This window comes from Sceloporus occidentalis, unplaced genomic scaffold (genome assembly GCF_023333645.1).
Source record: "Sceloporus occidentalis isolate IW3139 unplaced genomic scaffold, rSceOcc1.0.p SCAF_1, whole genome shotgun sequence".
In the NCBI taxonomy this organism is placed as follows: Eukaryota; Metazoa; Chordata; class Lepidosauria; order Squamata; family Phrynosomatidae; genus Sceloporus; species Sceloporus occidentalis.
This window is the reverse complement of record NW_028316981.1, coordinates 227,641,421-227,654,354: the sequence shown is the minus strand read 5'-3', so window position 1 is coordinate 227,654,354 and position 12,934 is coordinate 227,641,421. Positions and strand designations below refer to the sequence as shown.

At 39.4% G+C, this 12,934-nt stretch overlaps 1 protein-coding gene across 1 annotated transcript in view; it reads right to left on the bottom strand.

The window, feature by feature from the left end:
* Nucleotides 1-11,821, bottom strand: part of FREM1 (FRAS1 related extracellular matrix 1) — a 90,997-nt gene extending 79,176 nt beyond the window's left edge. Inside the window, exons 1-3 of the mRNA XM_089489488.1 lie at nucleotides 11,528-11,821; nucleotides 3,704-3,798; nucleotides 1,239-1,540 (exon numbers count right to left, since the gene is read on the bottom strand). Coding sequence (XP_089345614.1) covers nucleotides 1,239-1,540; nucleotides 3,704-3,798; nucleotides 11,528-11,821 — 691 coding nt within the window. The remainder of the gene's footprint in view (nucleotides 1-1,238; nucleotides 1,541-3,703; nucleotides 3,799-11,527) is intronic.
* Between the last annotated feature and the right edge of the window lie 1,113 nt (nucleotides 11,822-12,934).

Sequence of the window (12,934 nt, the reverse complement as noted above, 5' to 3'; positions counted from 1 at the left end):
AAGGGATCAAATAGTTTATGAACACCAGCTGGGTTTCCTGGAATATGTCTCAACATAAGTCAGAAATAGCAGTGTCATCTGCGTTTTATCTCATAGGGCTGCAAATAATGTTTTATCTTTGCTAGATGCAGGAGTAGACACTTCTGCACCACTGAAAACAAGATGCAGATCTGCACACAGTTTGTTTAAGCACTATGTGCACTATAATTTATACAGAAAGACACTATGCCACACAATAATAGAGAAAATTGTAATGTTGACCTGTGTGACTCTTCTGTTTGCTGTTCAATTTTAAGGACCCTATCTAATAATAATAATAATAATAATAATAATAATAATAATAATAATAGGATTTATTTATATGCTGCCCAGTCACTGGGAATCTGGGCAGCTTACAACAGAGGGGATAATAGGGTTTAAAAAGCTGGTTCCTATCACACCTAAATCACTACCAAATCGCTGCCCAAGTCCATCCTGGATGCAGCCGGGGTCGTCTAAGCCGCTTCCACAGCCATTTTTAGAAGTTGGAAATGACAGGGTCCTAAAACTCATCCTCTTTTTCAATGGAGCCACAATCCCATTACATTTGATATTGTAATTTAAAAGGTTAGTTTTAATTTTGCTAGTTGTTTATGTCACAACTATTCCCATTACATTCAGTGATATATGGGAATAAAGATTTGTGAGTAGCATTAGTGCAAAAAACATTACTAAGGATTCTGTATGGTTTGGTATGGGAGAAAGTCAATGGGGGTGCTGACTCCTGATGCCACTGTCCCTCATGCTGAATTAGTAATGTCTAAACTACTTTTGGACGTTGAATTCAGTTTGCAGCAACTGAATTAATCTTAGGACAAAAGGGGAAATCGGGGGGAAGCACAGAAAAACTGGGACATTTTAAAAGCTGCTGAAAAAGTCGTACAACAGAGGATTAACTGGAACTCTCTTTACTAAATCAGGACAATTGGAAGGTGCTATCACAGGTACAGTGGACCCTTGTTATACGCTGGTGTTTGGTTCCAAGATCCCCCGTGTATAACAAAATCCGTGTATGCTCAAGTCCCATTAAATATAATGGCAGAGGAAAACGATGTCCCTTATAAAAAATGGAAAATCAAGGTTTGATCATTGAAATTTATACTTTTTTGGAACATTTTCAAACCGTGTACGCTTGAATCCGTGTATAACAAATCTGTGTATAAGAAGGGCTGACTGTATAAAAATTAAGAACGACCTACCAGATGATGGGGAAAAACTGTGAGGTTGATCTCCACGAGGTTCTTCTTCCTTGACCTCTCCAGTAACAAGCTGACCATGGGATGGTAGGAAAGTTTCTACAGAGTTCAGGCTTATAGTACACTCCAAGTTAATATTCCTGTTGTAGTCCAAATTAATTACATTCTTGTTAATTACATTAGACAGGCCGTGAAACTCAGAAACCTCCAGAGCAATAGAGCTCATCTTGATAATATTACAATCTGGTTCCACTAACTTCACATGAAGGGTGAATATTTCTGTGTATGTTTCAGTTTCAGTAAATCTGCAAAGGATAAGAAAAACAAGCAAATAAAATAGTAGAATTTTAGGAAGCTGTTGTAGAAACATATCTGCATATGCTGAAATTCACAAATTGTAATAAAAAGATATGCACCAAATATGGCCTCCATTATATTCGATTTATCCATGGCACACGCTACTGCTTGCATTTTTAAGACCTGCATTATACTAAATAATATAATCCACACATAATATCAGTGCCCATAGATAATCATAAATTATAATTAGCATGCCTATGGCTGTTTATCACAATTCAGCAAATCTTTTCCCTCTGCCCTATTTCCATTCTCTACCTTCTCCAATATCTCCTTTAGGTGTTTTTAATTATTATAACTTTCTCTAGGGCCATAGTGCTAAACCACTACACCCTGTGTTCAAGAAAATATATTTCCCAAACACAAGCGAGCCAGTTTCAATTGGGGCTGAAGGTAGGCATTCATAGCTGGGAAAGGCTGGAGGCCATCACTGAAAGATTTCCTCCATTTGAATTCTCAAGTTTACTAAAGTTTGTGAGAAGAGATTGACCTTTTTTGCACATGAGCCTATTGCTGTAATGCTAAGACTCTAGAGAGATTGTTTAAAAATCAAAAGGAGGCATGAGGGTGAGAGAGGGAAAAGAGAGGGTTGGGTTCAGGAAGTAGGACAAGGACATTAGGAAAAGGAGGAACCTGTTTATCTCTCTCTCATTCACCTTTCTCATTGTCACCCTTTTCATTCACCACCACCACCCACACCAAAAAAGAAAGAAAGAAAGAAAGAAAGAAAGAAAGAAAGAAAGAAAGAATTTGGCCAGGAACTATCAAGATCAGAGAAGCCACTACTGCCTTCAGAGACTGTGTTGTTGGGACCAGTGTTGTTCCCTGATGATAACAGCAGCAGCTGCTTCCATTGGTGGTAAGACAGAGATCCACCATTTTATTGGCATACCAAAGAAGAGAATAAACTGTTATGTTACACAGATCCTCTGGTACAGCTAATCACTACTACACAGTGAAACGGGGATTTTAAAAATAATTCATGAGATAAACCATTTGGACAAAATTAGGTTTCCCATTTTATCAGGGCTGGTCCTACCATTATGTAAGAGTAAGACATGCACCTAAGACAGCAGATGCTGAGAGATGACAGACATTGGAGGAGAGAACTGTGTGACATGCAGTCTGCAGTGTTGTCCCTTCCTCAGTGTTGAGGACAGGTTTACCTACCAGTCCATTTGGTTTAGGTACATTCAATGGGTGGGAACACCTTTGTATTCCCTGCAGGCAGCAAGCTGTCTTGGACTAGCCTTGCTTTTTAAATTACAAATTGAGTCTCCCTTAACTGAAATGCTTGAGACCAGAAGTGTTTCAGATTTTGGATATTTGGGGATTTTGGAATAATGCCCAGCTGTCTACTTTTGCCTTGAGAATGAACAACCACTGCTGCCACCTTGAAGTTAGAAGCAGATGCCTGGAGAGCTCCCCAGAAGTCTACCATTTATTAATCAGCCTCCTTTATATAAAATAAATAGTGTAGTATTTGCAGGCTACAGAGCAACACAACACTGCAGAGACGTGGCTAGAGAAGATCTTGAGGAGATTTCAAAAACCTGCTTTTGGAGGAAAATGCATGAAAATGAAGTGAACTTTCTGATGTGGCAATAGCAAAAGAGGGCAATGGGACACAGGCTGGGAGGAGGCATGTGGTCCATATGTTTGCAGGCAACAAGCCCAGGAAGAGCATCTTTTGAGGCAGCAGTGGCCTCCACAATGATAGCCAGCTCAAAATTCAAGTTGCTCTCTACAGACATGTCTCTCTGCCATCTCCAAATACTACACCATTTTATCTTATATTAGGGACCTGGTATGTGCTAGCCACCTGCTTCTGCCTTGCAAAAGAATGACCAAGAGTGTTGCTGCTGCAGGTGGAAGCAGGTATGTAGAACAGTCCCTGGAGACCTTCTAAACAGTCATCTCCAGCACTGTATCTCTCTCCAGCCTCGCAAATGTACAGACTACACTACTTGGGTTGTAACTCCTAAAATTTCAGATTTTGGAACATTTTGGATTTTGGAAAAAAGAGACTCAAACCTCTAATAAATTGTGGAAATTTTCTTGTTTTGCCTTAGAAACGATCCTTGATTAATAATACCACAATTGTCACTTACCTGTATAGCCTCAACAGGACTAAGTCTTCATCAAGAATTGGACACCCATTGTGAGTATACCTGACTTCGTTGGGAAGAAAATGGCAATCAAATACCTGTAAAAGACAGACTTTGTGAAAGTGTGGGTAAAAGTTGCCCTCTCAGCTCATTTTTGTTTGTCTTGAAAATCAGAAATAATTTGGAGAAAAGTACCAACCATATGCACAAAATACATAGGGTAAAAATATATCCTGATAGTTTTTCATTGAGACTGAGAAGAATTAAGATCCTTTTTATCATATCCTTTGGGAATGTCTAAAATCACATCTTGAACAATCTGAACTTCTTGAAGGATGTGCTGGCCCCACTGCTGTGGTTACGTCATGACTGTAATTCCTTTCTCAAGTAAGGTATATCCATTATATATTTTCGCATGAGCTTTCATGGCTATAAACCCACTTCTTCTTCAAATGCAGTACTGGGTGGCAGTGAATGGTATCCAAAGAAGTAGGAACAAGTGTGATGTAGTAGTTTGAATGTTGGGCTACGACTCTGGAGACCAGGATTCAATTCACATCTTGGCCATGAAACCCATTGGGTGACCTTGTGTGAGTCACACTTTCTCAGCCTCAGATAAAGGCTAGGACAACCCCCATCTGACCAAATCTTGCCAAGAAAACCCTACAATAGGTTTACCTTAGGGTTGCCATAAGCTGGAAACGACTTGTAGGCATACAACAAAAACAAAATCCAAAGAAGTAGGTTTATATACATAAAAGCTCATGAAAAAAATAAAAACCAATTAGTCTTAAAGGTGCTACCACAGTTCATTTTCCCCTCCCCTTTCCTTCCTCCTTTTTATGCTGCAAGAAAGTAACATGGCTACTTCTTTGCAAACAGATTTCAGGCACGAAATTCAAAGACATGTTAGTCTGGAATATCAGTATGCAAAGGATTTTGTAGCATGGAGATGTGCATCTGAGGAAGTAGACCCAGTCTACGAAAGTTTATGCTACAACTCCTTTAGCACAGTTAATCTCAAAGATGCTACAAGACAGCTTTGCCTACAGATTTCAGGTGCCTATTTAAGAAATGTTCTCCATTATCCATTATCACTTCCACCCACCGCTCTGACCACATCTCTCCTGTGTTGGCATCCCTTCACTGGCTCCCCCTCCCTTTCCACATTCAGTATAAGCTCCTGCTGTCGACGTTTAAAGCCCTCCATGGGCTGGCCCCTCCTTTCTTATCAGACCTTATTTCTTCTCACCTTCCCACTAGGGCCCTCCGTTCTGGTAGTCAAGGTCTGCTGTCCCAGCCCAGGATTTCCTCTGCCCCATCCCGGATTTGCCCCTTTTCACTCGCTGCCCCTCACTCCTGGAACTTTCTTCCCCCGCAAACAAGAGCCATCTCTTCTTTAACCAGCTTCAAAACGGAGCTGAAGACCATCCTGTTCAGAGAAGCGTTCCCAGGCATTGCATAACTGTCACTTGCTTTTTGTTGTTCTTTTGTTGTCTGTTTTATTGAATCATTTCCTGTATTGCTATGTATTTTATATGTATTATCCTACTAGAGAGGCCCCTTCCCCACCACCTTTCCCTTCTCCTTTTGTGTCGTGTCTTTTTAGATTGTAAGCCTGAGGGCAGGGAACCGTCCAATTAAAAAGATTGTATGTACAGCGCTGTGTAAATTTACAGCGCTTTATAAATAAAGGTTAGTAATAATAATAATAATAATAATAATAATAATAATAATCTATCATAAGTGCCTCAGAGAAAGTGATATATTTTGGGAAATACAGATATGATGGGGACCTCAAGCCAACTGTATTATCCTTTTGTGTGTCCAAGCCTCTTGTACCAATGTACAAATCTTCAAAATGCCTGTTTGTCTCTTGCACACTTTAGATAAACGTGCTTCATGATCATATATGGCATAATGATGCTATACTTCACAATGTTTTTAAACAGAACATTGTGCCTTACAAATAAATGGGTACCCAATAAACACTGCATAGATAGATAGATAGATAGATAGATAGATAGATAGATAGATAGATAGTATACATATTTCCTGTCCAGCCAAGTACTTACAACTGGATTTTTATTTATTTATTTATTTTTGCTAGAACGTCTGTTCATTTACAAACATCTGTTTTTTAGTATATGTTCTATATTCAAAGCTGACCCATAACATGTTTGTGACAAAAGATACACACACACACACCATCATGGGTGGCAAAAATGTTATATTCTACATAATTTTCTCTTTGCTCCATTTAATTATACCTCATGGCCTGTTATCCAAAGGAGCCAGCATTCTTTAGCCTAATGATAGGAACAGACTGTTCCTCATGAGCTCACATACTTTCCTCCCACTCAAAGAAAGAAAGAAAGAAAGAGAAAAAGACAATAAGAAGCACATTTGTGCCTCTCTGACTGTGCGGTATAAATGCTGTTAATGCAGCATTCATTTTGTCTCACATATGACTGCTGGTCATGCAGGAAGAAATTTGAAAGAAAACAGATGTTGCTCTTAGTCAACGCACGTTTACATTTGTTTTAGGGGCTGATGTAAAAGAAAGCCATTGTAAGCCCCACGTGGGGCAATGACTTCAGATGCTCACAGGAATGGCAAGAGGGAGACTCACAGGCAATTTAAACCCCATGTTTCAAAACACTTTTGCTGTGTGGATTTACCATCTTGTAACGCAAAGAGATATGTATAACCTAGTATCAGCTAAGTGATCCATGGGAGAATAATGGTAATAATGTTCATCAAAAATTTTTTCCATAAGACATCATTAGTTCCTTCTCTTAATTGATAATGAGGGAGATAAATAATGAAAGCTTTTTCCTCCACAGGACTCTTGCCAGTGATTATAAAGTAGACACAATCTGCTTTGTTAAAAAGAAACATCTGTTTTATGCTTCCTAATATGTTTTCCTTTCATATGAACAGGCATCCATAATTGTCCATAAATTTAACAAGTACAACAAAAGAGAGCTAAATCTTTTCCTAATTAATGTCGGGCTTTGCTTTTATTTCCACTTCAACTACTTTTCAATTACAATTTGTAATTAAATTGTCACACATTCCTAGTACATTACTCACTTTCTTGACAGCAAACGAGATCATAGGAGAAGCTCTTGCATAATGCGGCTTTTCCTGGTTAAATTAACAACCTCTAGCTAAACAAGGGCAGGTTCCAATTATTTTCACTCCAAGGACTGCTCTGTTTCAGTTTTCCCAACCTGGCACTTCCAGATGTGTTGTTCTACAACTTCCATCAACTCCTTCCTGCGATCATGGGGGTTGTAGTAGGTCTTACACCCGGAGGTGTCTAATTGGGGAAGGCTGCTCAGGTGATGATGCTCTCTCTATGGCCTATCCATACTGGAGTGATAGTTTATGGTATACCAACATGACACAGAGAAGTATTTGGATATCCTTCAGGTGGCATGAAGCAACTGTAACCTTCCTCCATTAAAAAAAACAATTAGGCCAAAACAATTTTTTTGTTTTGGAAAATAAGTTTTGGAAAAATTGGAAATGTAAACATAAGATACGGTCTTTTTTTCATATGTGGCAGATCTATGTTAAGGCACAGAAATATTGGACCCAAATTCATTCACTGCTAGAGGACATATCAAGATAGATATGAAACTAGATGTTTTTCTGCTTGAAATCAAAATGGGGGGGGGATATAAAAGGGCACTACAATATATGATTTCAGTAGCAAGAATAACATATGCTCAGAGAAGTAAGGACACCGACATACCAAGCCAAGAAGATTGGCTGATAATGTTAACAAAACTTGCTGAAATGGCCAAATTGACAATGTTCATCAAAGAGAAATCTTTGAAAAAATCTTAATTGGGAATTGTCTATTATATGATCTTTGGAATAGCGGTATATAAATAAAACAAATTATTAATTATTATTATTATATATTTGCAATCTCACTGGGGATACAAATCAATTTTAGTTTTTGTAAAACAAAAAGAGTTGGTATGTTGTAGAGCCATAAATATATTATTATATATGAGGAAGTAGAAAAATAGTGGCATATATCCATCAGGGCATATATGCGAGGAGAAACAGTAGTATTTATTTTTGTTGAGTAATGTAGTTTAGGAGCTTATTGCACCACTAGAAAAATCCAGTTTACCTCTCCCGAGTGGAATTCTAATTTGGAAGGCAACCAGGTCCTATCGCATGTAATTTGCCACCAAATACAGCCTGGATGCAGCCCGGGTCTCAGGAGCGCTCAGCAAGCCGCTTTTCAAAGTCGGAAAACTCCCGACGTTGAAAAGCAACTTGCTGAGCACTCCTGGGAGCTGGGTTGCATCCGGGCTGTTTTCAGCCGGCGAATTCAGCTGCAAATTACGTGCGATAGAACCTGGCTGTCTCCTGAATTAGATTTCAACTCAGGAGAGGTAAACTGGGTTTTTTTAGCAGTGCGAGAAACTCCTTATTAATTTTGTTACTGTTTTGTGCGTTTTAGATAAATGATTGTTGTTGTGTTTATGCATAATAAAAATTATTTTTTAATATAAATCTAACTCAAAAATCCTTTTAATGCCCCCTCCTCTTCCTGGCACCTGTTAGAACAACTCCATTTTAATAAAATTTTGGAGTGTGGAGCTCACTCTGACCTCAAACTGACCACCTAGCGGAGCCACCATTTCTCTGAAGTGAGAAGACCATGGAGGCAACTTGCCAAGGAAGAGGCAGGATCCCTAGCACATGGAAATTCCCCAAAGGTAGCTTGAGAGTTATTAATGAGGGAGCCAGCACCTTTAAAGCCAACACAATACTGACTGTTTGTTCTCAGTCTCACACTTAATGGGCCAGGGATCAAATCAACGACCCACCTATCTACCTGTTGATCTTCCTCCGATTGTGTCAAGACCTGACTGCATTGACCAGGCTATCCTACACCTCGGCTTAACAAAGCCCAGGGGATTAAACACATTTGTCTAAGTTTCAGCCAAATCATTAAGCTCATCGCTAGAAGCTAGATTTTGCCTATAAAAACCCTTAGATTTGCTCAATCAGGTGCGCTACTTTCAGAATAGAGCTTGGCTCCACACCAGACTGGACTCTGATTTTAGATCCCTTGGCCATTTTCCCCCACATTCTGGCGGCCATGTCATTCATCATCCACATCTGCATGGGATTCCTGGAGAAGCCTTCAGAAGTGAGTATCACCCATAGTACTGCCTTTCTCAATCTATTCCCACATTTCCCTCCTTTACTTTCATTGAACATTGAGTGTGTGTGTTTGTGTGTGTATGCCCTTTGCGGAATGTTTGTTTTCCCTTTATTAAATATTTGAACTTCAATTGGAGAAGTCTGTCTCCGCGTCATCTCTTAAGGGATTATTTTGCCCTTTGGTATACAATAAGGGACACAGTCTTGCGAGGGCATTATTAAACCCCCCTCTCAGCAATTTGAGTTAATTAAGAAATCCCCTAATTAGAAACTTCCTAACACACCCAAGGAAGCAAATAAAGCAACCCACTGTGCAATTTTTATTGCCTTTTCTCAATAGTCTTCCTCTTGGCTTCATGATTGGACCAGCCCTGCCCCATTTATGGCTAGAGCCTCCCAAAACACTGCAACTCAACCATTAAAGTTATTTTTTCAGCCTTACTCTCCATAATTCCCATTTTCCATATACAGTGAAAAAAAGAAAACAATGCCAAAAATAAGAAAATTATAAAGAAAATTATTTTGCTGAAAGGATGGCCTCTGCTTTCTGAAACATAATAAATAAAGTATTAATACACCATCCTGATTAACTTTATTTTACATAAATGTTTCAAATTCAGCCTGGATCACAAGCTGACATGCAGCTGCCAGAAGGCAAGAGGCATTGCAGCTGTGAAATCTGCTCCCTGAGGTCCAGCCACCAAACCTCTTCTCTTGTTGTTTTTGGAAAGGCTTAACATTCCTATTCCTGATCCTAAAGTCCTTATGACTGACTCTAATCTTGTCCTTTGGGATATGCTTTACTCTGTTGCCAACCTGACAGAGAATTAAGCAAAATCAAGCATTTTCTTGTTTAGATGCAAGCTTGGGAAACTTTGTACTTTTAAAGGCAGCCTATAAAGAAGTGAAACAAACAAAGACAATTAGGAAAACTGGGTGACTATTTTGAATTCAAGGCTCAGTAAACTACAGTCCATCCATCCGTCCGCCCCCCATCCCCTCCCCAATCCATTGGATGGCCATCTGTCGGGTGCTTTGACTGGATGGCCCTTGTGGTCTCTTCTAACTATGATTCTGTGCTCTTCTATGTTTGATTGTAGTGTCTGAGAAAGCTATTGAGTAGGGATATGGGATAACCCAAGCATCCTTGGCTTGTATATTTTTTCAAAAAGTATAAATTCCAAATAGCAAGTTTTGATTTTGCCATTTTATATAAGGGATACCATTTCAGTATGCCATTGCTTTTAATGGGACTTGCACATCCACAAGTTTTGGTATCCACAGGGAGTCCTGAAATAAAACCCCAGCAGATACCAATGGCCCACTGTTCAAGCACACATGCACACATACACTTACAAATATACATGGAACCATTTTTACATGCAACGGTTATAATGCATAGGCCATTTTGAATCCTGTCACATGGGAACTGACAGCATGCGATTTAGCCTTTTATATGAAGTCCAGGAAATTGTATCCACATCACCAGAAACATACTTTCCCCCTCACAGCGATTTCAAGACAAAAATAGACAAGCCTCTGCACAACATGTTCTGCAGGCAAGGAAATTCTGAGGAGTACAATGTCATCTCACACATTTTATTTTCTGTACCAGACTGGAGAAGGAGGAAGAGGTGCCAGGTGGTTGCTTTCAGCACTAACCAGACAACCACATCATTATGATAAGGTCTGCTTTTAACTGTAACCACTTCAATCAAATAGTGCTTCCTTCTAATAGTTTCCCACAAGTCAACCCAGATGGGAAGTTTACTAGGCTAATAGGCAGAGGAAAGGTGATATGGGAAACATGTCTATTGCAACATGGCAGAACAAAAGAGATAAAGATTGTTGTATATTTATCATCTGTTGGTTTTTCTTGGAATTGAACATGGTCTGCTGTGCGCTTATATTTTTTTTAGTCATGCCATTATTGCAAGGCCAGTAATTAAAAAGAGCCCTTACATACAGTAGAGGCCTCCACACCACTATGTGTTGCCCTGGAGGCATTGGCTATCCACAATGTATATAAACAAGAAGCCAGTATACTTCATGGTAGTTCTTAACAAACCAAACAGAATAAATTCCCCAATGATTAAAAGAAGCACTCGAGGGTAAAGTGCTCTTTCATTCATCAACAGTGGAGGGAAAAAATCTGATACAAGGCCATCCTGTTTTCAATGTGTATATCAGACTCTATTCTTAGTTTAATAGTTGTTTTGGTTTGAGTGGATAGGTTTCCCAGACCTATATCCAGTTTTAACTAACAGTCAAGGTTTCTTCACAATGGCCTAAGGGGTGGAAATCATGCAACCTCCGATATATTGTTGGGCTGCAAGTCTCAGCAGTTCTAGCCAGCTTAGGTGAGGATACTAGGAACCATCTGGATACCTGGATGATGAACAACATCTGGAGAGCTAGGCTTAAATGCTATTGATCCTCCCCACTCAAGTAGACCCATTGACTCACTAGTAAACGGATTCCCCATGTAAGGCAAGGCTCCACTGTACTTGAGAATTGCCACACTGTCCTTTCAGATAGCACTCCTCCTTCTTTGTCTCCCTCTCACATCAATGTCTTTTGAGAGAATCCTGGCCATCCCATGAAATTTTAATTCTAAAATCCACATACCTGTGGGGTTAGCTTCCCAACTCTCTGCATTATTGGCTCGTTCATCACAACTTCTACTTTGCATGCATCCTTCTCCTTGGGGATGGAAAACTGCAAGTCCTCTTGCGACAGGAAGACAGACTGACCCTTCATCACTTTCATCCCACGGTTGACATTGACAAAGGAGGAGCAGATGCCTCTCAGATGAAGTACAAAGAGCAAAAGGAGCCTGCTGTTCTCCATCATTTTAGCAGAGGGGAAAACCTTGTTGAAGGGGAGGTGGCTTCTTTGTCCTTGCAAGGGAAGCTTCAACATCTATTCAAGGGCATCAGGCAATGGTGTCCTGTATGTTTTGTTAACCATGTCCTGCATAATGAAAAGTGGATAAAGAGGACTCAGCTTAAGATCAAGTCCAGCATTTGGAACCACCAATACATTTCTCCAAAAACCAAGGAGAGGAGAAACAGAGACAGAGCAGGAAGGAAAAGTTTTCACAAGTGAACAATTTGCTTTGACATCCCACAAACTGTATTTTATTTCAGGTAGCCTATTTAGCTAGGCTAGCAAGGGATTGTTCCCAGGCAATGGAACTGGCTTTGAAAGGAAGCTGGATGTCCTTGTTCTTCCATCATTAGTGCAATATGCAGTGGCATCATTAAGGGGATGCATGGAGTGAGGATAACACCAGGTGACACCCTAAGAGAGGGTGACCCCACTGCTCCCCAAACATCTGCCTTTGGCTACTGTCAAAATCCTAAGCTCTACAAGTCCTGCTAACATTTCAATAACAGCTTTAAGACCAGAAATTTCCTTTTGCAGTACGACCTGCCTTTGGCAGAAACAGGCTGTGGCATTCGACTGTGCCTCTTTAAAATGCTGAAGAGATGGCATGAATGGGGTGAAGCTCAGTGGGAGGAGAAAAGGGAAGTTCAAGGGCATTATTATTATTATTATTATTACTTAAAATTTAATTTTTAAAAATTAAAATTCTTAAAATTTTAAAGCATTTTTATTCTATTAATTTTCTTTCAAAAACATCACATTTTACTGATTTTTTTCACTTGAATCACATTTAGGCTGTGTGTATGATCTTGTAATTTAAATATATAATTTTAATTTTGCTAGTTCTTCGTGTCACAACTATTACCATTAAAGTCAGTGAAATATAGGAATTTCAATTTGTGAGTTACATCAATACAAAAAAACATTCCTAAGAATTCTGTATGGTATGGTATGGGAGCAGGTCAATGGGGGGAGTGACACCATGCGTTACTGCACTGGGTGATGCCAACCCTAGTGACGGCACTGCCAATATGTTATTTTATTTTATTTTGGTTGGATTTTGGAAATTGATTGCCTCTACTTTCCTTATGCTTTAAATTGCTTTTAATCCATTTGTGTTTCAATGTTGCAATTCATTCTTTGTAA